This window comes from Genypterus blacodes, unplaced genomic scaffold (genome assembly GCF_046128005.1).
Source record: "Genypterus blacodes isolate CSIRO-AG114 ecotype Tasmania unplaced genomic scaffold, CSIRO-AGI_Gbla_v1 ptg000104l_1, whole genome shotgun sequence".
Taxonomy (NCBI): Eukaryota; Metazoa; Chordata; class Actinopteri; order Ophidiiformes; family Ophidiidae; genus Genypterus; species Genypterus blacodes.
Window position 1 is genome coordinate 162,501 of NW_027466908.1, and position 26,169 is coordinate 188,669.

The 26,169-nt window shown below is 50.4% G+C and overlaps 1 protein-coding gene across 1 annotated transcript in view; it reads right to left on the minus strand.

The window, feature by feature from the left end:
- klhl29 (kelch like family member 29) overlaps nt 1-26,169 on the minus strand; it is a 194,019-nt gene that overhangs the window by 11,774 nt on the left and 156,076 nt on the right. Inside the window, exons 11-12 of the mRNA XM_076160178.1 lie at nt 15,104-15,286; nt 12,752-12,932 (exon numbers count right to left, since the gene is read on the minus strand). Of these exons, the coding sequence (XP_076016293.1) occupies nt 12,752-12,932; nt 15,104-15,286 (364 nt within the window). The remainder of the gene's footprint in view (nt 1-12,751; nt 12,933-15,103; nt 15,287-26,169) is intronic.

A 26,169-nucleotide genomic window follows, 5' to 3' on the forward strand; every position in this document is an offset into this window, starting at 1 on the left:
CAAGTGTTTACACAAAGAATAATCGTCGGGCGAAGCCGTGTAATCTGCTGCAGCTCCTGAGTAAACGCACGACGAGGAGAAGAAGAGCGAGAGGGCGCCGCGATGGATTGAAAGCGAAAGAAAGAGGCCAGACTTGCATCAGACGTTTGAGTAATCTGGGTTTAAGAGAATGAATGTAAAGGTGCAAATCCACCCGCCACATCCAGACGCCAAGGAAACGCCAACGAAACTGGGCGACGGCGAGGTGGAGATGCGACCGGATTACCAGGAAACCCCGCTCTCCCCCGCTCGCTGCTCGTTTGCGCGCTGACCCGCCAGAATGAGGGACCGTGACGTTTGATAACAAACCGCTCGGGCGGAATTGGACGGTCGCCATGGCAATTGGCGGTCACACCTGCCATGTTTGTTTGCGTTGACGGCAGATGGATTTGCCGCCTCCACGCCCACCTGCCTGCTCGGCACTGTGCACAGGAAGTGACAGGCAGCCGCAATATGACAGCCAGACAATGAGGATGCACATCAACAGCAGCTGTGCACACACCGCCATCATCAACACACACGGCAAATACACAACACACACGGAAAATACACAACACACACGGCAAATACACAACACACATACCAAATACACAACGCACATACCAAATACACAACACACACGCCACATACAACACGCACGCCACAAACACACACAGAGCCCCCGCCTCCACCAAGGCCTGAATCTGTATACCATCATGGGAGTCCTGTTTTACTGAGCTCATTCTCACAGTCAGTATCGCATATAATACATTGTTTTTTCCCCCAGAATAGCTGCGGTGATCAATCTGGAACGTTCCCAGAGAAAGAGTTCAGAATGGTTCTATTTATCAGCAGAAAGCCCAGACTGGAATCAAATGGAATCATGATGATGTCACATGATGATGTCACATGTTGAGGCTTCTGTCACACTGAGCAGGTGAGGGTCAGTTCATGCCCTCATCTCTCTGTCATGACCTACATACAGCACACACACACACACAAACGATGTGTCTGTTTGTGTGCATCTCCCTCAAACACACACCAACAGACACACACACACACACACACACACACACGATACAATCTAATCATGAAGAAGAAGCCCGAGGCAGCTCAGCCAATTCACTAATACTGTTACCTGCAGGGGAGTGTGATGATGATGAACCCAGCCTCCCTCCCTCCCTCCCTCCCTCCCTCCCTCCCTCCCTCCCCTCCCTCTCTCTATCTCTCTATCTCTCTCTTCCACACACACACACATGCGATAAACCATAATAGATGGGCTGCCGGTCTTTGAGATACTGACACGCATCCATTTCCCCTGAGATACAAACTACATCGTACACACAGGAGGAGAGAGTGGAGAGCTGCAGGGCGAGAGAGAGAGAGGGGGGGGGGTGGGGGTGGAGAAAGAGAGAGAGAGAGATAACAGAGGCTCTGGCGCTCTGACTAACAGAGCCATTAGGAGGCAGGAGAGCTTCTTGTTTCTCGCGTCTCTCTGCAGTTACGAGCACTGAACGGTCGTGCAAACACTAACGAGCTAACCGCACTCATTCCTCACACCTCCTGCCTTTAACCAATCACACCTTAGATGTGTTGGACGTGTTGGCGGTCGGCCTGATGGTGGCACCGTCATGTCCGGAGCGGCCTGTAAATTTTGAACAGTGAGTCATTGAAGAGAAGTTCTCCTGGATTCCTTCAGCTCGTTTGTTTCAGGTGGAGAGCTGGAAGTCTCTCTCTCTCTCTCCCCCTCCCTCACCCCGTGTGCAAGCTTGGGCCTGGAGGAGGCTTCAAATAAACCAACCAAAGAAACGTGAGTGTCGTCTGCGTACACTGACGTTCCTGGTGTTTGACAGGAACGTGCGAAAGTGGGCCAAGATGATGATGATGTTCAAACACGGCGTCCTGCTGTTCACTCAAACACGAGCGTCCCTAAAAATATCGGTCACAGCAGGAGGTCACGAGGCTTCAATACAGGAACACCAGGAGTGAAGAGGAGCGAGAGCGAAGGTGAGGAGCAGGAGGGAAACGGTGAAAGGGGGGCGTCAACGGTGTGAGGGAGGAGAAGACAGGAAATCCATTACAGGGGGAGAGAGAGAGGGAGAGAGGGAGAGAGAGAGAGAGACAGAGGGAGAGAGAGAGGGAGAGAGAGAGAGAGAGAGGGAGAGAGAGAGAGAGAGAGAGAGAGAGAGAGAGAGAGGGGGGGTGGAGAGAGAGTGTATGTGTTGTGTTGTGTTGCGTTAGTGTACATCACACACCAACCCCACCATCGCATACAAACACACATATGACTAATGACTGTGACACACACACACACACACACACACACACACACACACACACACACACACACACACACACACACACACACACACACACAGGCTTTGTTTTCATTGATTGTTGGATGTTAATCCTCTTACACACACCTGTCCATCTTTGCTCTAAACGCTCCTCCACGTGTGTGTGTGTGTGTGTGCGTGTACAGAGTTGAAAGGGTTTAACTAGCCTCAACCCTCAGAAATGGAAGCTCGGCCGCTGTAATTAATATAAAACACACCTTTGATTTAATGCTTGCAGTTGCCAAGAGACGCAGGGAAACTAAGCAGAACCGGTTCACCGGCTCGACCCGACTGTGATCCTGCAGAACCTCCAGTTGCAGACTGCAGACAGAAACACCTCAGACGCTCCCAGACACAGAATCATTTAAATCAACACCTTCACACAGATTCACACACTAACATCAGCACTTCTCAGGTGAAAAGGTTTGAATCCCTCAGATCCTCCATGCTGCAGGCGCCTCCTGCTACACTCACACCAAACCGACTTCACACTTTCTATTTACAGAGCGAAGGGAGCAAACTGAGCTTTAACGCTTTAACCTGACAAGTCCATTCATAAACAACGTGTTCACAGATAAGAACAGGAAGTAACGTCCCGACACAGACGCCATCAGGAGCCGCTTAACCTCTGGCACCGATCCTCCAGTGGGAATTCCCAAAACTGGTCTTCTCCTGAAGGGCACCGCCATTTTGCTGCCGATTTGCTCGCGACTCACACATCTGACAGAGTGTGATGACATCTGGAGACTCTCTCTCTCTCTCCCCCTCTCTCTCTCTCTCTCTCTCTCACCGTATGGACGACCTCAAACTGTGCTCATCTGACACACCGACGTCAAGGTCAGCCAACAGAAACACACACACACACTCAGCTGTGGTCTCTATAGGTGAACACGCACACACTCACACTCACAGTTCATTAAGTGTGATGGATTATAGCACATTTCCCGGCTAATACGTGTACACACCACGCATACGTGCACACGCACACACACACCAGACAGCACACGTGGACACACACACCTGTCACCTTTGCGTCACCTTCAGAGGGCCACCCATCTGCCCGCCTCACACAGGTTTACCCATAATCCCTGTGAGAAGTCACGCGGCCGGCGGCATACGTACGGCGGCGGATAGAGACGTACACGCCGCACAACACTTGACTCCAAACTTGAAAAGACACCTTGAAAGACGATCGTGAGGAGAACCATGGGAGCGGCGATGATGAAGAGCGTGTGGGTTGTCAGCGTGTATCCGTGCCAACGTGTGTGTGTGTGTGTGTGCGGAGATGCAGATTTAATTGGATGGGAATGTCACGTAGGACAGGGGACACGAGTGCCGCTGGTGCTGTAGGTCGCACACCAATTACTGCGCCACACTCTTCAAAACTAGACGGGAGATTGAAAACTGAGACCCCACTTCATTACCCATGTAAGCCCTCCTGTAGGGGTGTGTGTGTGTGTGTGTGTGTGTGTGTGTGTGTGTGTGTGTGTGTGTGTGTGTCAGGGGCGGGGGACCTATGGAGGGGGTTTGTTATTAAACTCGACAGGCACGTTGTTGTGGAGAAAGCGTCTGTTTTGCAGCCACACACTGTGTAATGAGTGCCGGGAAAACCTGGGAGAGCAACACGGAGGAAACTGAATAAGAAGAAGCTGACGAGCGGAAACAACTGCAGCATGTTTCCCGGTAAGGAAGCGACAAAACGGCAGCAGCTGTCGGGAGAGAAACCAGGTGTTTGCCTTTGGTGGGCTGAGCCAGAGCCGAGCCAGGTCCCACACAAGGCGTCGTCCCAAAGTCTTGAGTCTCGTCGCCGCCGCACAGCGTCCAGGAAGGAACGACGAGTCCCATCGATTCCAAACGCAATGAAATCAAAGCTAACCAAAGCAAAATATGGAATTTTTTATTTATTTTTTCAAACTTGGAGTAGAATTGTCACTTAAGATGCTTTAGACTGGAAGATTTAGACTTTAAAAACATCAGACCACAAAGGGTTAAATGTTTGGCATTGATAAAATAGTTTTGGTTGAGAGACAAAAATGACTGGAAACCAAACGCAGCGACTTCACACAGGATCGTGGAGCCAAAGACTTGAATTAACACACTCACACACACACGCACACACACGGACACGCACACACACACACAAACACACACACACACAGAGTTCCTGTTCTTACAACAACAAGTACAGCGATGCCAGTATTAAAGTTTAAATAGACCTGGGGTGTGCCGGTGCCTCTCAGGGAGCCTGGATGGAGTTCTGGCTAAATGTGGCGCCGGTTTGCCAGCGGTGAGCTTCCAAAAGGTCAGTGTGTGTGTGTGTGTGTGTGTGGTGGCTGCCAAAACGTCTGGCCGGCATCTGTCACACTCTGACCGCCACCGATTACCCAGAAACCCTCTGCAGCGAGCAGACAGGCGAAGAGAGGGAAGGAGAGAGAGACTGAATCACAGCTTCAGATTCAAAATAACTTTACTGACAGGACAAAGACGACAAGGCAGTGAGGCGCTGAAACGGAGGGTGAACGAGGCACAAAGGGAGGAAGGAGGAGAAGTCTGATTGACCAAAGTTCAAGTGCCGGATTTATCAGCGAGGTGGAAGCACTTACAGCTGGTAGTGCTGATTACCGCCACGCTGTAACACAGTCCACCGACCGCTGCCGCCGCTCTGTGACAGTGAGTCTAGTGGAAATGAGGACAGAGGAGGATTGCAGGTGGACTGAACCCTCACACATCTGAACAAAAGAGGTGGAGCTACCTGGAGGAGGAGGAGCTACATTATTCCTGGCTGCTATCCCCCTCGTGCTTCAACTACGGTGAAGATTTGAAGTGCGGAGGAAATGGAGATTGGTTTTTCCTTTGTTCAGTTTATAACATAACGATCATTTTGGCAGACGCTTTTATCCAAAGCGACTTACATTACATTTCCACCCTTCGCAGAGGGGGGAGCAATTGAGGGTTCGGTGCCTTGCTCAGGGGCACCTCGGCAGGGGCTCGAACCTTCCGGTTCCCAAGCGGAAGCTCTACCCACTGAGCTACTGCCTCCCTATCTGTTCTGTGAGGAGACAAAGGAGATCTGGAGGAGAAAATGACACATTTCAGAAAGGAAATTGATAGAAATTCAGCGAAAGGCAAAGACAGAATAGAGGAGGATTGTGAGGTCGCGTGGGAAAGTCGATTCTGACCGATCGACCTTGTAAGCTTCTGCCCAGTCGATTCCCGAAACATCCGTCCTGATTCCTCACACGGCCAAGACGTACAGTTAAATAAAGTGAAGAAGAAAACAAGTGAAATAGCGGCCCATTGAATCATCTGAGCATCTTCATCCAATCAAAACACACACGTGTTCGTCTCTACTGTGATCAAAGGTAAAAGCATTAAGGTGTAAACTAATAATACAAATAAAATTGCGATTGATTGCGTTGAGTCTTGTTTGTGGCAAAAAAAAGATTGGAAGGAGAGAAAGACAGAGTGTGTGTGTGTGAGAGAAAGGGGGAGTGGTGCAGTGTTGGGGGGTTGGGGGGTAAACCACAGCCTTGACAGCACAGCAGGGGTCCGAGTTGTGAAGTTGCTTAATCCCGAGGATTAACTTGGTAGGGGGCAACCAACACAGCGGGGGGGTGGGGGGTGGGGGGGGGGGGGTTCTCACTGCCTGAGTCCCCCCACCCCCCCCTCGACTACAGTCTATTACTGTCCATTACTATTCTGCCCCCACCTCCCTCAAAGCTCCAGGCTCCGTCTGACCCTGTACATGGAAACACAGAACATCTACACGCCAACACCCACACACAGGCTCACAGCACATGCTCAGCGGCTCAGCGGGTCACGGGGTCGCTGCCGTGCAGAGGTTAGAGGGTCTGGGAGAGAGGAGTGAAGGTGCGGGGGGAGGGTTCTTCTTCTTCTTCTTCTCTAGATTCCGTGCTGGTATGCTCCTCTGGGCTACTTCCACTTCCTCCGCTTCCTCGCTCGCAGGTTCCTGAACACCCGCGGTCACGAAGCAGTAGGAGGCTCCGTTGTTATTAGCATCATCAAGCAGCTGATCTTTTTCCAGCAGAGGGAGAGAGGAGAGAGAGAGAGAGAGAGAGAGGGGGCGAGCGCCGCTGGGTGGAGAGACGATAAGGTCCATCAAGACCTGCAGGCGCCCTTGTGCCTGATACACGGGTCTGAAGAACCAACACACGATTCTCTCCTGGTGTAGAATCATCTCTCACATTGGCCACAGAGTGAAGCAGCAGACACTCGTGAAGGGTAACGGAGACCGGACCCCCCTGGGCCCCCCTGGGTGAGGGGCCTGGTGCTCCCTCGCTCACCAGGCCGAGCAAACTCATTAAGCTCATTACACCTGACGGCAATACAGAGGAGGTGTTTGGTCTGTGAGATGACGGGTGAAGGTGAGAGTTCCACACACAGGCCCCAGATGGATTCGAACACGGCTCCTTCTGGCGACAGCACCAACCACTCGATAATAATAAAGATAAATTGGGTTTATAGTTGGTTCAACACTTCAGGCCCAATAGAAGCTCTATCTGGACCCTGGACTCTCTGTTTGAAGGTTCACTGGTGCCTTTAGGATCCGGCTCTGATCTGCACGTCACTGTGGGAGCCTGAACGCACCACGCCGAGCTCCACTGTGGCAGTTTGACAGCTTTCCTTGTGCCCGTGAACAAAGGAGCAGATCCCTGTCAGCCGGCGCTCACACAGGCAGCCAGGAGGCCAAAGCAGCCTCGCCACAACCGCCGACTTGAAAGGAGAGCCGGAGCAGCCGGAGCGACGCGGGAATCTCTCCAACCCCTGGTGTCGCACAGAAGGAGACCTTTCTGTGGGTGACTGGCAGCGCAGCATGCACTCCCCCCCCCAGACGTGAAGTGCTTAAGGAGCCGTCAGTTCAAGAGCAGCCCGCGGAAGACTTCTGCTGTGTGCAGCATGAGGCACGACGGAACCTCCCACTGGAATCTTCATCTCTGTGTATGTTCCTGGTCATGGATGAGTTGATGAAATTTCCCGGGAGCCGTTCTGTGTTCCTCGCAAGGTCGTCAAGGCCTCGCAGTTCAGCTCCTGTGTGTGCCTAAGCCGATATGAAAGCACTTAGTGGAAGAGAGCGGCTCGGGAGAAGAGAGCGGCTCGGGACAAGAGAGTGGCTCGGGAAAAGAGAGCGACAGGAAAAGAGTTAGCAGTTTATTTTGTCGCCCGGTACAGTCTAAAGCTCACACACGCATGGAAGCTTGTACGCTCATAAACTTACTTTGTACTTTAAATAAGAATCAAGTCTTTCCTCATAATGTTAGAGAGGTTTTGCATCGTCTTGGTCCTGTTGGGTCCCAGCAGGTCTACGGGCCTTTTAATGGGCCCTGTTCTGCTAGAAGTTATGCAGAACCACAATAACAGCTAAAGGGACCTCTGTGTCCTCCGCTGCTCCATTCTACAGACTACAGACGTGGTAAGTGAACGCCACATACTGACTATATCCCCACAAACTCTCCAAGTTAGTGACCGAGCGGCGACATCCTTCCCCAGAGGAAGATTACATTCTGTAAAATCAGTGGAGTGTCACTTCAGGTTGTTGTTGACGGGTGAGGAGAAGTGTCTGCAGTGAGATAAGGGCAGCAAGGGGGGGGGGAGGGGGGTCAGAGAACAGCGAGGGCGATTCTGGAGGATCTCTGCGTCCTTCACAGAGGACAAACAACAACTCCTGACAATCTGCTCCGTTGCCCGTATGCGGCGGGAGAAGAGCGGCGACGCTTTCACAGCAGCTATGATTTAATGGTGTCACTTGGTAATAAAAGTGGCGGAAAACACCGGCGTGCGTGCGTCGCCTGTACTTCCTGTGCAGATGTTTACTGCTGCTCACCAAACAGCAACAACACCCCTGATGAGAGGAGCGAGCTGCTGCACTCAGTGTCATGTTGCTAACAGTCTTCATGCAATATTAACCTGCATTAGACCTTGAAGGACGCACAAACTCGCGCAGGAAGCTCAATAAATAAAACAAAGCCACCTGTGATTGACACATCATTAGACAGCCATGAATTATTCAATATCTGCAATCATATTGGTTTGGCGAGCACCGCGTAGGCCCGGGGAACCTGATTGCAAACTTAAAAGCCTCGCCCAAACTCCCTAAAATGTGTCAGTCATCAGTAGAGACCGGAACAAGACCGCTGGAACCTCAGAGAGCCGACCGGGGCCCCCTGCTGTGCAGAGAGAAAGGCCGGGGCTTGGGCGCCGCCGCTGATTGAAGACATCATCAGTGAGAATGTGGCTGAATGTCACGGTGAGTGTGAAAGAGAGAGGGAGAGAGAGAGAGAGAGAGAGAGAGAGAGAGAGAGAGAGAGAGAGAGAGAGAGACAGAGCCAATTGGAGTCAGTGTGCTGAGTGTGAGAGCTGGAAGGTGAGAGAACTTACACACTCATACACACATGTGCGCGCCTGCTTACATACACACACATACACACACACAAACACGCACACGTATGTATGTATGGTTTCATATTTGCATATACGAAAACAATAACACTATGCAAATGTCCAGCATGGAAAGAAAGTCATTCACTCACACACACACACTCTCAAAATTAAAAAGCTTGGCTGTGTGTGTAAACATCGTCAGTCACTCCACCAGCAGAGCAGATCAGCCCGGCTGTCACATCACTTCCTGCCGTTCCAGCAGATACCATCCCCACAGCCATCTGCATATCAAACAAGGCAGCTATTCAAACACACACACACACACACACACACACACACACACACACACGCACACACACCCACACATACTAATGACTCTGGAATGTTATTAACTCTGCATATTACCACCGCACCTCAGACCTGAGCGGCGTGCAGAGGAGAGCGAGGCCCGAGCGACGCCCCCTTATCTCAGCCGGCCAGGGCTTCCAGTCCCGGCGCCCGACCAGCCTGCCTGCGCCGCTATCTTTAGAGCGCTGGCTGCTGTGGCGGCGGCATCGGCGGCGCTCCAGCTGCGCCTCACTAAAAGTTGCCACACTTGCCAAATCTGTTAGATAGCTACAGAATAAAGGACTGGCAGTTAATGGGGCTCATTAATCAAAGCAGATGTGAACAAACGTCTCTACAAATAGCCCGGAAACATCTTACACAAGCACTTTGACGTGTGTTTGTCCCGGCCAGGAGATTTATGCCGGGTTATATATGGAAACCTGCATTCTACCGGCAAAAAAAAGAGAAAATTTCAAGGTCAAAAATGTGAGATAAGATAAACAAGCGTATTTGCATATTACTGTTGTACTGTAAAGCTTTCATCATAAATAATGCATCAGCAGCTCCATTTGTTTGCCTCACAGACGCCTTCAAGAATACAGATGAACTTTGCCTCCAGAGGCGTGAGAGGCGCCGAGCTCCTGAACGTTGCGTGATCCGGCCCTTTCGGCTTATCCCCGCTCAATCAGAGTCAAGCTGGACTCGGGGTTTGGCTGCGTGGGACGACGCAAACCTGAAGCCAGAAGCCAGAAGCCTGAAGGACGCTGACTTGCTCTTCATGCATCTCAGAGGTCAAGTTTAAGAGCCACACCAACAACTTTACTCTCTCTCTCTCTCTCTTTCTCCCCATCTCTCTCTCTCTGTCTCCCCCCTCTCTCTCTCCCTGTCCCTCTTCCTGTCCCTCTCTCTCTCTCTCTCTCTCTATCACTCTCACTGTCACTGTCACTATCACTCTCACTCTCACTCTCACTCTCACTCTCTCTCACTCTCACTCTCACTCTCACTCTCTGTGCTGAGTGATAAAGCAGTAAATTAAAGTCAGGTCATGTGTATTTGTATAGAGAGCCCGTGGAGTCTTACAGGGCCTCTGCCGCCCACACAACAACAACAACAACAACAACAACAACAACAACAAACGCTTCCCCATCTGAAGCTCGAGGAGGAAAAACTCCCCCCGACAAAAAGCTCAACATGTAAGCAGAAAGGAGGAGAGACTGGGCAGAGGCCAGACAGACGGCCCAGGTGTGTGTGTGAGCCCAGCCGCAGGTGGGAGAGGAGAAATCACACAAACACACACACACGCACATTACACATCTCACCTGTTGTGTCAGACATTTCATAACAAAAGCACAAAAGCGTGTTGAAGGTTTCATTCACACTTCAGACCCCCCGACTAGATCTCAGCTCTCTGCCTAAAAAAAACATTTTTAAAGGGAAAAACTAAATAAGAGCTAGCCTTGTGTTGCTTAGAAACAAGGAGGTGCTCGATTTTATACAGGATGAGGCCGGAGAACAGAACTGTGACCCCTGGATCGCCCCGACCGAGCGGAGAGCTCTGCTTAATGAGGTTTGTTTCTCCCAGACCAGCGCAGCCTGAGAGGGAGAGCTAGAGAGGGGGGGGGGGGGGAGAGAGAGAGAGAGAGAGAGAGAGAGAGAGAGAGAGAGCGAGCAGCAGAGGCCTCTGGCAGTTCTTAGAGAGCAGCAAAGTAGGTTAAAGTTTTACCGCGCAGATAATTCGAGTCCAGTTGCAGATGGCCTCAGAGAAGACGAGTGATACTGGTAAAACACATACACACGCGTACACACACACGCGCACACACACACGCGCACACACGCACACACACACACAAACACACACACACACACACACAAACTCATAAGAGGTTGTGTGTGTATCGGTGTGTGTGTGTGTGGGTGGGTGTAGAGCACGAAGGCGCGGCGAGAGAAACGCTGATTTCTTCGGAGCCCCCGGAATACCCATGATGCACCGGCTGCTCTCAAATTAAGCAGCTCAGAGACGAGAGGAATCAAATGCGTTTCCATTACGGGGCGAATATTCCACACACACACACACACACACACACACACCCTCCCCCCCGCCGCCCGTCATAACGGCGCTGTACGGCGCTGTACGGCGGCGTTATGAGGAAATATCAAATTAGCCTGTTTCATTTGGAGGACGGTTGTGCATGTGCATGCAGCTTCGGAGATCAATTGAGCTGCGAGCTAACGAGCGACGCCGGCCCGCTCAAATAGACTCGCTAATGTACGTTTGATTGCTTTCCGTCGATCTCGCCGCGCCGTGTGGCGGGAAGGAAGCTGGGAGTGAACCCGGGTGAGAGGGGAGGAGCCGGGAGTCCAGACGCCGAACGCTGAACACACACACAGGCTGAACCGCACGCCAGAATCCTTATCTCCATGACGATTACAGGTGTACCAACTGTTTTCTGGCCTAATAACGGTAGCGTTATCAGAATTTGGACTGAATTGGGTCCAAAGATTGGAAGGATCCGGGTCCAGGTTTTTGATCAGATCTGCTGCGTCTTCATCTAGTTTCCCGTCTTCAGTTTTTGCTGCTGAATGAAAACGTTCTGAACAATCCTCACTGTGAATGTTACCGATTCATCCCTCAAAAAAAACAACGTTATTATTAAAAGCGATGCTGACTGCCAGAATGAGCTCAGCAGAAGAAGAAGAAGAAAAATGCAGACAGCTTCCCTCTGGACTTGGAGTGGTTAAGAAGTCATTTAAAAGCATTCCTGGATGGAGATCAGCGGTAAATGTGATGGCTTCCTCTCTGGGCCGCCAGCCAACGCTTCCACCAAGTTTCCTCAAAATGGGATCAGACATTTTTGGAAGTAATCCCGCTAAAGAACAAGCCAGAACAGAAAGCAACACGACGTGGGCGAGAGCGTGACCTCCTCTCCTAAAACGGGAAGAACGGAGGCCACGGCGAACGCGAACGGATACGATCAGACACGGAGCCAAAACTTCCACTCATATGGCGAAAAAAAGCAAATAAATCGATTCTTTCCAAACGTCTTTTCAATCCAACACCAGAGTTGGACTGAAAAGAGGATCAATTAGATAAAGCTTATTGAGGAACAGACTGAGGGATTCATTCAGGCATGCTAACGTTGGAATCAATAGGTGATTACTGCGATTACGTCATGGATAATCGCCTGTATTCTACAATTCCTCACATTCCTGCCCGATGTGACGCGATCGGAGCGCTCGCAGCTCTTTGACTGCGTGTAAACAGCGACTGTCACTCTAAAAAAACAAATTCCCGTTGTCGCGACGCGGCCTAAACAAAGTCGGAAGACCGGGCGATCCATCACCCGGGCGCAGCTGCGACCGCTTTGCACGTTCCTGGCTGAGATTGGTTTCCTCTGCACCTTTGGCTGTCGCAGGAAACGCTAACAAACCTGCCTAACCACTTCTGCAATATGCTGCACCACGCTACTGCACCCGTACACCATCTGCCACATTATGCTGCTCAGACTGAATATTTATTTGCTCAAACTGGATTGCTCAGCATACGCCTACATTTTGCAGAACCCTCCACATACTCGCAGAAAACAGCGGCGCCTGTCAAATTAGTGCTGCGCTGCTCCATGCGGCTCGGAGCCTTGGAGGAGGCGGCGGCGGCGGCGGTTCGGTCCTCTTACCTCTCCACGTGGTCCAGGTTCCCCGACACGCCCAGGCCTCCGATGGTGTACAGCTTGCCGTCGTACACGAGGCTGTTGTGTCTGCAGCGAGGCACCGTCATCCTTGACACCAGGTTCCAGTTGTCGAGGAGGGACATGTAGCACCACACGTCGGCCACCATCACGCCCGACTCCGTGCCACCTAAAGATACACAGAGAGGCGTTAAAGAAGAGGAGGAGGAGGAGGAGATGCTGCCTGTCTGATCTTTCTGCTCGGATATCAGTCCAGCAAAAAACTGCAAATGAGACCCTAGAACAGAGCCCTGAGGGACACCGACTTGGTTCAGGTTACAAATGTTGTATTAGAATTCTGGCTGCTGGTGTGGGTGGATGCCTTGTTTAAGACTAACTGAACAATCTCCACTTCTGGATGTTTTCAGAGTTATGAGTGCGCGGTTTATTATACGCACTGCTGACTGCCAGTGACCTTAGCGGAACAGGAAATATGCAGACGAGCTTTATTTCTCCCTTTAGGCTGAAGTGGTTGCGATGCGAGCGCAGGGGCCACGGCAACAGCGGCGAGCTCCCGGTGAAGGGCCACACCGCTGATATGATGAGATGTTTTGTGCAATTAACTGCACAAATTGCAAAACTGGTGGGTGGAAAATGTTTAATATCCCAGGAGGACAAACATCCCCTCCAGCGCCCAGAACATAATTATATACAGCCGGTGATTTATAGGCACGTAGGCTCGCTTTCCTTTACACAGCGGCCTGATCTGTCATATAGGCGCACACGCCGCAGCCTCGGACGCTCTGATCTGCCCACTGACCCTCCAGGTGTGTGTGGGGTTCCCTGACCTAAACAGGTGGACTAAACAGGAGGTGTGGGGAGGGGTGGTCTAGCTCACACCCCCACACAGTCCTGAGACGACTAAACAGCCAGCGTGAGGTGAAAACACCCACACGGGGCGTCTAACTGCCTCAAATTAACAGCATTCCAGTTTGCCGCTCCTCCTGAGAGTCCCGCTGTGAACACTTTGGCTTCCATAAAAGTTTGATTTTGCTGCGAGGCTGAAATAAGTGAATGTAATTCCGGCTTTGAACGCAACGTTGTGTTCAAAGGCTCTGCGATAAGTCATTTGGGATCACAATTCAGCAGTTCATGGCCCCGATTTATCAGTTCAAGAATGAATTCCTGCATTTGTTCAGCACAAAAATGTCCGTTTCAAAAAGGTATTTTGCAATTTCACGGTAAACATTATGAATTAAGCCAGTTTCAAAAAAACGAAGAGGGGAAACCTTGAGCTGAGTGTGTGTGCGGCTGTGACAGCGACGCTACAAACGCATGCTTGTTTCAGCCTAACAGCTTCACTTCAAGCGGTGCAGTTTGACGTGTAACACCGGCGATGATGCACTGACCCTCCTACCAGTGTGAGGAAGGTTACACACCAGAGCTGCTTGATTGGCTCGCCGGCACACCTCTGATTTCCCCACCGGCTGTCTGAGTCCCAGCGGACACAGGCGGGCCGCTTCCAATGCCCAAACACAAATTTACATTTATATGAAAAGCGGGGAGAGGAAAAGGAACACGCAGGACAAATCCTGTTGCATTTCCACGGTGAGATGTGGAGGTCTGAGGAGCGTGCAGGAGTCACACACACACACATGGACTGTGGAAGGAGAGAGAGGGAGAGAGGGAGGGAGGGAGGGAGGGAGGGAGGGAGGGAGGGAGGGAGGGAGAGAGGGGCAAAGAGAGAGATAGAGAGAGAGAGAGCGAGAGAGAGAGAGAAATAGAAAGAGAGAGAGAGAGAGGGAGACAGAGAGAGAGAGGGAGACACAGAGAGAGCTCAGTGTGCACAACACCGCAGCCACTGTACACACACTCTACAGAAGGCACACAGGTAAGACATTGGGGGACATTTCAGTGTTTTGGAACGATCGACTGGGCAAAGCAACAGGTTGACTGAAAGCTGCAGGTTGAAGTTACAACTTTAATTAAGGAAGCACTTTGTGTTGTCAAACTTGATGTACAGACCATTGTGTGTTTGAAATCAGCAACAATAGAAGTAAAATGCAGAAGATTTCGAATAAACAGCAGCTGGATGTGAATTTGTGAGAGCTCCACAAACCACAGGAGGACTGCCGGCAACGATTCAGAGCTATTTTAGGTTTATGAGTACGAGTGTGAGGTCGTCAGCTGAGCTCTCCTCAGTGTGAGAGGATGTGTTTGAATCATGTGAGCCAACATCTTCATCTCACAGGAAGGTGAGAGTCTAACGCACGCGCACACACACACACTTACCACTAACACTAACACAATGCTGATTTATGCTGATATCAATCTAAATGTGACCTTTGAACCCAGCCTCACCTGACAGGTAGATGTTGTCTCCTGCTGAGATGACGCTGAAGAACTCGCGGTCGTAGAAGGGCAGGCTGGCCAGCGGGTACCACTTGCTGTTCTGGGGGTTGAAGCAGGTGACAGCCGTCAGCGAGCGCTGGTTCATCCCTATGGCCTGACGCCCCCCGACCAGCACGATCACCTCCGCCACGCCTGCAGGATGAAGGAGGAGGAGGAGGAGGAGGAAGAGGATGAGCTGAAATCCATAAACTGAGTGCTTTGTGAGCGATATAGATGATAAGATGAGGTCAGGATAACAGCACAAGAACAGAGAATAACAAAACGTTTCATAGCGGCCGTGGTTTCTCTGAGCTCCGATGTGATTCTGAGTGAATGTAAATATCTCCTGGAGCGGTTTGAGCTGAGTGAAAACGCTGCTGAGAGCTTTTCTATCCCAGTCAGCCAGGCGGCGGTGGTGAGAGTGACGGACACGCCTGACGGGCTCTGGCACGCCGCCAAACGTTTAGGCATTTAAAGTTTATCAGCGCTGAGTGATTAACTTTTTAAATACATTTAATAACCGCCTCATTGAAGAAAATAACATTTGAAAAAAAACTCCTTTGGTCCTTTGGTGTTTCTGAGTCGATGAGTTCGTCTGGAAACCTTAAATGCTAAACAGCAAAGTTTCCTCCTGCACGCGATAAACTGCAGAGTATAACTCCATTACAGAGACGGATGGACCTGTGTGTGTTCTACACTCACACACACACACAAACAAACAAGTGCACTAACCCACCATGTTATCCGACTACACACACACACACACACACACAGTGAAACATACACTGCTGGCGTTTGGCATCGGAGAATCACAAAATCAATAGGCAAGAATCAATTTGTGTACATCTGTATGTGGGGATGCATCTCGTCTCATACAGACACACACACACACACACACAAACACACACACACACACACACACACTCAGGAGAGCAGCGGTGATTAGCGAGATACTCAAACCACGTTCAGTGCTCCTCCGCGTCTTGAGTGTACCTACTTCTCACCCGATCGTCTCGCTCTCTCACACACACACACACACACACACACACACACACACACAGAGAGCTAGCGGATAAAGACGCCAGTGATCCAAAGACACACAACCAGGTTGGCGGGCTGCCACGTGCGTGTCTCAGGTCCTCTCAGGCTCCGGCTAGACGACAAGCCACCAGACAGAAACCAGCTTGTAAGCAGTCGGCAGGGCAGAGAGGGGGGAGCGAGGGGGAGAGGGCGAGAGAGAGAAAGAGAGAGAGAGAGAGAGAGAGAGAGAGATTCCTCATACACAGCAAACTGAGGCTAACAACTTGGTTGATCTGCTGGGATCAATACTTCTCCCCCTGACAGGCTCGTCTATAGGCGGCTGTCTTTTCCTCCGGCTTCTCTTATTTTTCTTTCTCAAGCTTCTCTCCTTTTTCCCTCTTTCATCCGAGCTGCTGCACCAGAGAGGGAAAAAGTGCGAGAAAGAAAAAAAAAGAGAAAGATACAAAAGCTACGGTGGCTTTGAGAGGAAGAAGAGAAGAAGAAGTAGGAGGAAGCTCAGAGGCAGCAAACAGAACCTTATCAGCAGGTAGGAACACACAGAGTCTGTGCTGGCTTTACTGTAACGCAGACCAGTCAAAAGAATCCTGCTGCACGCTGAGGATTGTGGGTACTGTAAACAGGAGATACGCGGTGAAAAGGAGCCGAGCTGATGATGTCGACGTTAAGGGACGACCAGAACAAAAGCAGGAGCGAGAGCCACCGAGTATTAAAGTCAGCCAGTCGCTCTGGAGACGGTTTGAGAGACAAATTCAGAAAAGACGACGAGGCTCAGCAAACTCAGCGAACTCAAGGAAACACAGAAAATGCTCGTAAAAGATGTAACGACTAATAGAACACGCCGTAACAAAAGGTCGAAGTCCACGTGTGAGACGGCGCCGCACTGCAATCGGACAGAAATAAAGCAGAGGCTCAAGGAGAAACCGTGACGCTGTCGCCGTGGAGATGAAGGTCTGCTTGGCGGGCCTAAGAATAGCAAATCGAGGGGAAAGAGGAAAAAAAAAAAACACGGCCGGGCCGAGTGAACGATGAGCCACGGTGGGAGCAATTTCAGCCGAAGCGGCGCCCATCATGGACCCATTTAGGCTGCGGCCAGGCTTCATCGGACCCCCGGGCTCCCGAGGCCTCAAACGGCCCCCAGGACCTGGAGCAGACCTTGGATCGGGGCTAATAAATGGAGGAGCAGGTTTTATAGGACAGCCGGAGCTTCTGCCGCCCGCAAAACAGCCTCTTTGTCTTTACCGAACCTACACACACACACACACATCATTACGCCACCGCTGTTCTTCATCCTGATTAGTCTTCCTCTCCGGCCTGTTCTTCGTATTATTTATTTCACTTCATCGCACACAGTGTTCTTCAACCTTTCCTTCCCGCCTTTACGGGATTACATGTCTCATCTCTTTTCATCTCCTCTCTTTCATCCCTTCGGCTCGCTCACTTCGCCCAGATTGACGTTCTTCAATTAACTCGGCGCCGCTTCCGTGCCAACGCCAGCCAGAATTGGGATTTTTGCTTTTTCCGTCTGCACATCTTTTTAAACGTTTTGTCCTTTTAAAGGCTTTAAAGGTTTTATTTTTTGACAGTCTGTATATCTTCACATTCAATACAGTTTCTCCTTAAAATGTGTCAAATCTGTGCAAATGAATGTGCTGACGCTGGAGGCTTGGACCTGAGTCAGGGGAAAGAGGCGAGCTGTTTGTTTCTCTGCTCATAAAACGCTTTTTTACTTCAGCAAGTTTTCCAACCATCCACCTCTTAGTCAGGCAAACACACACACACACACACACACACACACACACTCACACACACATACACACACACACTGATGGAGACAGACAGAGGTGCATACCGCCTCGTTTGTTGCAACAAACAAACAAATCAACCGAGTGAGTGCGAATCTCCGCCAAGGCCAAACACTTCTCTCTCTCTGAGTCGCCATAACAACCAAAACCTGCATTACTGTGTACATTTCACTTTTGTAATCTGACTTGTTCACCTTGGTTCCTTCCTCCCATTTTGAAGCCATAGACAACCAGTCTGACTGATCTGATTGTTTATGGCTTCAAAATAATGTTTTTAAACATGTGAGAACTTTAAAACTGTGATCCTGATCGGCCTCACATTCTGCTACAACGCCGCTCGGACTATGAGGGGGTGGAGCTCCATGTTTAGACCGGGTCACGCCCCCTGGTGGAAGGCATGTTAAGTGGTCAAAGCAGCGGCGGCCGTGTGTACGCTCCTTTCCTTCCCTGCCCGTTACGCTCGGCCTGACACGTCAAGCAGAGTTCACATCTGGGCCGAGGCTGCACGCACGCCTCCGACCGCCCGGAGCCCCAACATCCCCCTAAACCCCCCCGAAGGCGCCGGCTAACACAAACCAACACCGGCCTGTCAGAAGGCAACGAAAACAGGGGAGCGGCACAGCTGACGGAGGGGGTCAGATGTGTATGTGTGTGTGTGTGTGTGTGTGCTGGGAAGCCTCAGAGGGACGGCTGTCAGTCAGAGGTTTGACGCGAGTCGGGTAAAGGGATGAAGGGCTGGAAGATAGCAGGATGGAGAGGAGCAGCTGGGGATGAAGGGATAACCCAACCCTGACAGCTCTGCTCGTTCCTCTTCCTCTCCTCCGTCACACTTTGCACTCGCGGCGGTTCGGGCTGAGAAAGCTCCTTCGCCTCCCTGATTGCCAGCGACCTTCTTCTTTCATTCTTTTCCATACGTTTAACCTTTTTTGCAGCCGAGCGTGTTTCCCTGTAACAGGCTGCTTCACATTCATGCGTGCGGCCGTACAAATCCATAGCTGCCGTCTGCCCCGCCTGACCCGGACGCTCCGCAGCTCTGCAGCCGGATCAGCCGGGCCTCAGAATGCCTCGTTGGTGTTTAAGTCGGAGATCTGAACCGGCAGTGGCCCCGGTCACATAGCTGCGGTTTGTGTGCCAGGCAGGTACACAAGCACGCCGTCAGATGGAGAACAGGCGAGTAAGCTCTACCCTCAACATCCACCTCTCTCTTTCTCTCTCTCTCTGTCTATCTCTCTCTCTCTGCCTTAATCTCTCTCTCTCTCTGCCTTAGTCTCTCTCATTTTCTCTGCCTTTGTCTCTCTGTCTCTAATTCTCTCCCTCTCTCTCCCTTAGTCTCTCTCTCCTTCTGCCTTTCTCTCTCTCTCTCTCTCTCTCTCTCCCTTAGTCTCTCTCTCCTTCTGCCTTTCTCTCTCTCTCTCTCTCTCTCTCTCCTTCTGCCTTTCTCTCTCTCTCTCTCTCTCTCTCTCTCTCCCTTAGTCTCTCTCTCCGTCTCCCCTTGTTAGATTCTAATCACATTAATTGAATTCACAGTGAGCGTTGGCAGGAGTCGAGGACGTTCACAAACACGTTCTCAAGCGTCTTTAAATGATTTTCAATTGTTTTCCACATGAGCGACTGTGAGGGAATCAAAACAAAGACTTTTCCTGCTAAACTTCCACTATGCCACTCGCTATGCATCACCATGAACACTCATCATATTGAATGAAGTCGCTTAGAAATTGCTCAGTTGCATCGTATAGTGGGAACCTTAAATGCATTGTGTCGTTGTCATAGCGACACATTTACTCCACTGGTAGTGTGTCACCCGCTTGCCTTCGTGTGAAGTTATTTTGCCAAAAGCTGAATTTGTTCACTCAGGGACGAATACATCAGAGCTGAATGTCAAATGGAAGCCGATGGCCAACGACAGAACACACACGCACACACACGCACACACACGCACACGCACACGCACATACACTCACACAATTTGTGCGTACTGCCTCCACCCAACTCAACTTCAACTAATGAAACCTGTGTGACAGCAACATCCCCCCCAGCTTTACCCCATGCTGGAACAAACAGTGAGAACACACACACACACACACACACACACACACACACACACACACACACACACACACGCACGGACGCACAACCTGCAGAACAGGAGATGTTGAGGGAAAGATGAAGACATTTTCTCCTCCCTGCTGCTTTCTTTTTGTTTCTCCTTGTTAGGTTTCTGCCCCCTGCTGTGACCCGGGTTCTCCTCTTCCTTACTCTGCGACCCAACACCTCCCTCTCTCTCTCTCTCTCTGTCTCTCTCTCTCTCTCTCTCCGTCTCTCTCTCCGGGAGTCTTTCCTCTCCACTGTGTCTTCCCTGGCTCTCGTCCCGCCCCGCCCCGGTCCGGTCCACCTCGGCCCGGATTTAACCAGTCGTGCTTTGCCGCAGGAGCAGCCATAGGGACACACGGCGAGGAGGGACTCAAATCTGCAGGAGAACTTTAATTGCCTTGCTCAAGAGCATGTCTGTGTGCACATTTGCACTACTGGGAAAAGGATGATACATGGCGCCTCAGCAGCCCACGGTCGCCTGCCTTCCTTCCTTCCTTCCTTCCTTCCTTCCCTCCTTCCTTCCATCCCATTTTCTGGCCATTATTTCCTTGGCTGCGAGCGCATTCAGCTGGAAGCTTACGTAAGGCGCCTTAGACCGTGTGCGCACCGGCGCTGTGTGCTACGTTACGTGTGTGAAATACAAACCTGGACGTCGGCATTTAAGCTTATCAACCACAAAGTTCCAGAGGCCGCCGTCGCTTTCACTGTAAAGCTCTGCAGAGTTTTTCACTGCAGCAGCATTTTTTACTCCTCCGGCTTTGACAAGGAAACAGTAACACCACTGGCGAAGGTAAGCGCCGAAAGAACGCATCAGCAATTTAATAAGTAGAGTAGATACGCTGGATTCATTCCTCCCGATACCTTCATGACGCCTCCCCGGCTTTTGCTTGGATTCCCATCATCAGTTCAGACATGTTGTGTTTGTTGTGTTTGGTGAACATGTGATCGTCACGGCTGTTTACATACATGACCCATCACAGGCAGAGTGGGTGAGGTCAGGACAAAGTGAGAGCGTGCAGACTCTCTTTGACTCAGCGAGTGTCAGAGCCTCTCAGAGCTCTGAGACGTTTATATCAGCGTTTCCTCTTATCGCCCTGATGTCGCTCTTCTTGTTACTTTTGCTCCTAATCCGCTGATTTTCACTTCCAGGGCACTAATTTGTTAAAGTGGGGATCACGAGGCCAGAGGCTCCTACTAATACCTCTGTCTCTGTGTGTGTGTGTGTGTGTGTGTGTGTGTGTGTGTGTGCGTATAGTAAATCTATGCATTGGTTCAGCAAAAACTCTCTGGCCCTGCAGCTTCTCCTGTGATTGGCTGCTGCGCTGAGTGATGGAGACACGAATCCTCTGATGGTTCACAAAGTGCTGAGCGGAGACGCACACCCAACAGACTGCACCCGCCCCGCACACACACACGCAGCACGTTTGCTTTTTGTACCACTAAACAAAAAGATCGAAACAAGTTTACTGAAGGGTATAAGCTCTCTCTCTCTCTCTCTCTCTCTCTCTCTCTCTCTCTCTCTCTCTCTCTCTCTCTCTCTCTCTCTCTCTCTCTCTCTCTCTCCCTCCTTTGTTCCTCTTGTATACATTTGTTTGCATCTTTCAGGGAATTGTTCCTCGTCTTCCTTAAAAGCTTTGGCGGAGGCCTGGGACCCGTTTGATGTACGGGCCTCTGTTTCATACTGGCCGACAAAAATGAACTCAACTAGAAGGAAAAAAAATAAATGACTGAGCGCCAGGCGTGGTGGAAGCTGCAGCTGCTGCTGTAGGACCCATCAGAACACTCCAGAAGGAATTACTGCCAGAAGTTTGAGCCGTGGCCCCGCGGAGACGCTGGCGTGGAGATATCACTTGGTTTCCATGAGCTCTGCAGCGTGAGTGCGAACGAGGAACTTTGGTGAAGTTTGCACCTCGGGATAGTTCAGTGGGAAGTAGTTTTCGTAAAATCACTCCCAAATGTTGAGGTGCAAAAGTGCCCTGAAGGCTTTCTATGTCCTTAAATGTCCCTGAATCATGTCGAAGCTGCAACATCTGAATCCTGAATCTCATGCATTCAAATTTGATTTGAATTCAAAATGCAAGCTTTGAATTATGAGTAAGTTTGAGTTGGACACACACACACACACACACACACACACACACACAACCACCACAACAGCCAAATCTGCTCAATCAGCACATGCAGCGGCGCAGCTCTGAGCAGGTTCACGGCTCCTGCTGAATAATGCAGGAGGCCGAGGCAGCGCGGAGGTCGAGGCAGCGCGTGACGTGCTGGAAACTTGGTGATAACAATTTTCACATCGAGAGAAAAAATGTATACTTAACACAATATACCATAGAGGGAAAACGCTGCTACAAGCAATTCAGTAACGGCCCCAAACACTGAAACAACCTCAGAGTGGAAGAGTCAAACATCTGATCTGCTGAGTGGACAGATTCATGTTAAGTATACATATACATGATGTTATGGTGGTTAGTTCCTGCAGCATGAACTCACCAGAAGATACAAGTGAGTATTTACTAGAAACCTTTAGTTTGGATTCTGAAATGAAACTGGCCCTTGTAGTTGTGCTGTTTTCCCTCACATCTGCGTTACGCCTCCACGCCGCCCAACAGTGGCTCTGCTGGGTACACACACACACCACACACTCGGACCGAGAGCCTTTCAGACTTCGGTTGCCTGGCAGTGAGTTTGCAGCATAAAAGGTCAAGCGGACCAAGTATTAATTTTGGCCGCAGACATTGGGGGGGCGAAGTCATCGTCTGCCTGCGTGTTACATTTATGAGCTGAGATAGAAGTGTTTGCTGAGATTTGACTGATAAGCCATAGCAATATAAAAACTCATACTGCAATCCTCCAGTGAATAGCTTCATCCAAGTCTCTCTCTCTCTCTCGCTCTCCTCCGCTCAAATACCATCTCAGACTCCAGAAATAAGAGCGAGCGGAGGATCGGCTGAAGGGCACTCCTCACACAGAGCGATGAAGACGTTTCTGGCACATTCCCGCCGCGTCCTGCTTCTCCAGTTTGAGGGGCGAAACGCTCAATCTCACGCCGCATTGCCTCTAAAAGACAAATCAGGCTGAATAATTACAGCAGGCGGGGCGATAATCAACGCGGTGCGGACAGAACGCCGAGGCTCATAATCGTCTCTCCAAACCGCTGACAGCTTCGCCGTCGTCCCGCGGTAACGGTTAGAGCGGAGAGAGAGAAGACAAATAAATTGAATTATTCCATTGTTAGCGTTGATGAGGAGCTAATCAGACCCGAGGCTGAGCAGCAGGTTCAGGCCTCAAGCTGCTTCGATACTGTCGCTATTAAATGCAGGGACGTGTTCGGTCCCTCTGTTCCGCGGAACCCAAAGCCAGTTCCTGCACGGTTGAACGCCCGTTTAAATTCAGCTCGTCTCCCTGGCGCTGCAGGAAACGTAAAAAAACGGTCAGTAACTCTCCACGTCAACATTTCAGGAATAATTTACAGACCAATTTAAATCTTCCCGTAAACACACGCCAGGTTTGTGATTTCGCCTGTGAAAAACTTTGTTCAAGGCGAGCGATCCATCACGGCAACGCAACTCATGAATACAAAATAATCCCTAAGATAAAACGCTTGTTTGGGAGGCAGGAGGACGACGTTTCCTCATCTTCCTCTGAACGTGTTTCCCTCTCCGCAGGCCGCAGCACGCCGCGGCGTCAGAACGTACACGCTAGCTGAATCGGTCGGACGGTCTGAATAAACATGAGGACGTTCACGCTAAGGTGTGCGAGACGTTTACAGGCCTGAACGTTTCCATGGTGTTGATGTGTAAACATGACGGTTTGAGAGAGAAATCTATTCATCGCCTTAATTACCTGATAATCGCAGTGGTGGCGTGCGTGTAAATGAAGAGCGTGCGCGGCCTCCTGCGGTGCGTGCATTAGAGGTTTAACAATGTGTGTGAGTGTGTGTGTGTGTTTGTATGTGTGTGTGTGAGAGAGGAGGGGAGTGTGAGAGGAGCTGGACTCCCACGTCTCACAGCCATTACAGCTCATTTGTCTGAGTGCTTATTCCACTTGGCTGGGCTGAGTTTACAGTTTGCCGCCGTGCCCCCCCCAACACACACACACACACACACACACACACACGGAGCATAATCATGGTGAGCGTGTGTGTGTGTGTGCAGGTGTTCATACAGATGTGCATCCAATATGTCTGAATCATGTCATAATGTATGTCCTGAAGCATCATGAGAGCTTTTGTCAATCAATCAATCAGTCAACTATACAGTATATGTGAATTTACTCACCTACATTAATACTACTACTGTATACAATAAAACCATATAACAACAACAACAACAAGTTCGATTTTTAAAAGCTAAAAGAGGAAAAGAGACAAAATACAAATCTAGAGTAACAACACACACACACAGACACACACACTTGGTTTAAACAGCACTGTGTGTTCTGCAGCATGTAAGTGTCTGGTCCTTCTTGTCTCTGAGCTGCAGCAGAGCAGCTGATGATGTCACTGTGAGCCTGCGGTCTGTTTACCTGCCTGATTCAATCAGACGGCTGTTACTCAGGGAACGACAGAATCTGTGGATTTTCAATCAATTTCAATAGAAAGTTCGAAGATTATGGCCCCTTTAAGCTTTCACCGGCCCAAAATATTTGTGAGTAAATTGCATCAGCTGCTGTCTAATCCCCCTGATCCCCCGGAAGCTCTAATGACAACTAATCAGATGCACATCCACACTCTAATTAACCAATTAGCGGCTAATGGATCCACATACTGTATGCGGCACACAGCGGATTCGGTTGGTGGCACTAATATGTTTCACTTTACTCCTCCGGCCAGACGGGAGGAAGAGGAGGAGGAGGAGGAGGAGGAGGAGGAGGAGGTTGTAAACAGGTTTGGCTGTGCCGTCTCAATCGCAAACAAACCATAAATTTTCACTTTTCCTCATTTAGGTTTTGTCCACCGCGTAGAGAAAATGTTTCATGGGACCAAGCGGAAAAACAAAACGCAAATCCATCAGTGTCAGCCGGGTAAATCAACCGCTTCCCCGGGTTTCCCTGAGAGTCTGGCTGACTCCGCGGGAAACGGACACATAGCAGATACGGGCTAAAGTAATTAACCCTCTAATGACCGCCTACGGTACCTTAAAAAGGAGATCAATGTTAGCTTGAGCGCGAGCGGCTGGGCGAGTTGATTTGAGGCTCTCACAGCGTCTCTCTGTGTCTGGGCTGGAGCCATTTTGCCCCTCGTTCATAATTCAGATGCTACTTCATTTGCATTTAATAAAACGAGCAGGCAGAGAATCCACTAAATGAAACGATCCGGAATACAAAACAGGTGCAGAGCTAAGGCGCCACGTTCTCTCTAATTTAGTCGCTAAAGCTGCTCGGTAAACAAACTTTACTTGTGACTTTAATGCTGTGACTTTTAATCACTTTATTGCCGCTTTGATCCTGAGAGAAAAGGCTCAATAAATCTGTCTGCATCTTAATTGTCAAGCTTCCCTCACTGTGAAGACGTGCGTCCTGCTAATCACCGCTGGCTTCTGCTTCTTCTTCTTCTTCTTCTTCTTCTTCTTCAAGGGGCCGATCGTTAATCCAACCTTCTGGCTCCGGCGGTGTCCCTCACCTTAGAGGGCCCCCTTCCTCCCTCCTCCCTCCTCTGGACTTATCTAGAGCCTCAAAATGCATTAATTTCTCTCATTGTTTGCATTCGGAATGTAGTGGACAATCTTTATCTGCTGCTACTGTTGATGTTGTTGTTGTCGCCCCCCACAGGTCAGGCAGGTACTGCACCTCAGACACATTGTGCTGCCAGAAACCAGAACTTCATCATTTAAGGTCGGATTGGGACAAAAATGGACACGAAAGCACAAAAGTTCAAATTGAAGAAATGATGAGAATGCAGCACAGCCAAACTCTCCCCTCTCTCTCTCCCTCTTTTTCTCTCACTCTCCCTCCCTCTCCCTCCCTCTCTCTCACTCCCTCTGTCTTTCTCTCTCTCTCTCTCTGTCGCCCCGTCTCTCTCCCTCTTTCTCTCACTGTCACTCTCACTCCCTCCCTCTTTCTCTCTCTCTCTCCCTCACTCCCTCCCTCTCTCTCTCT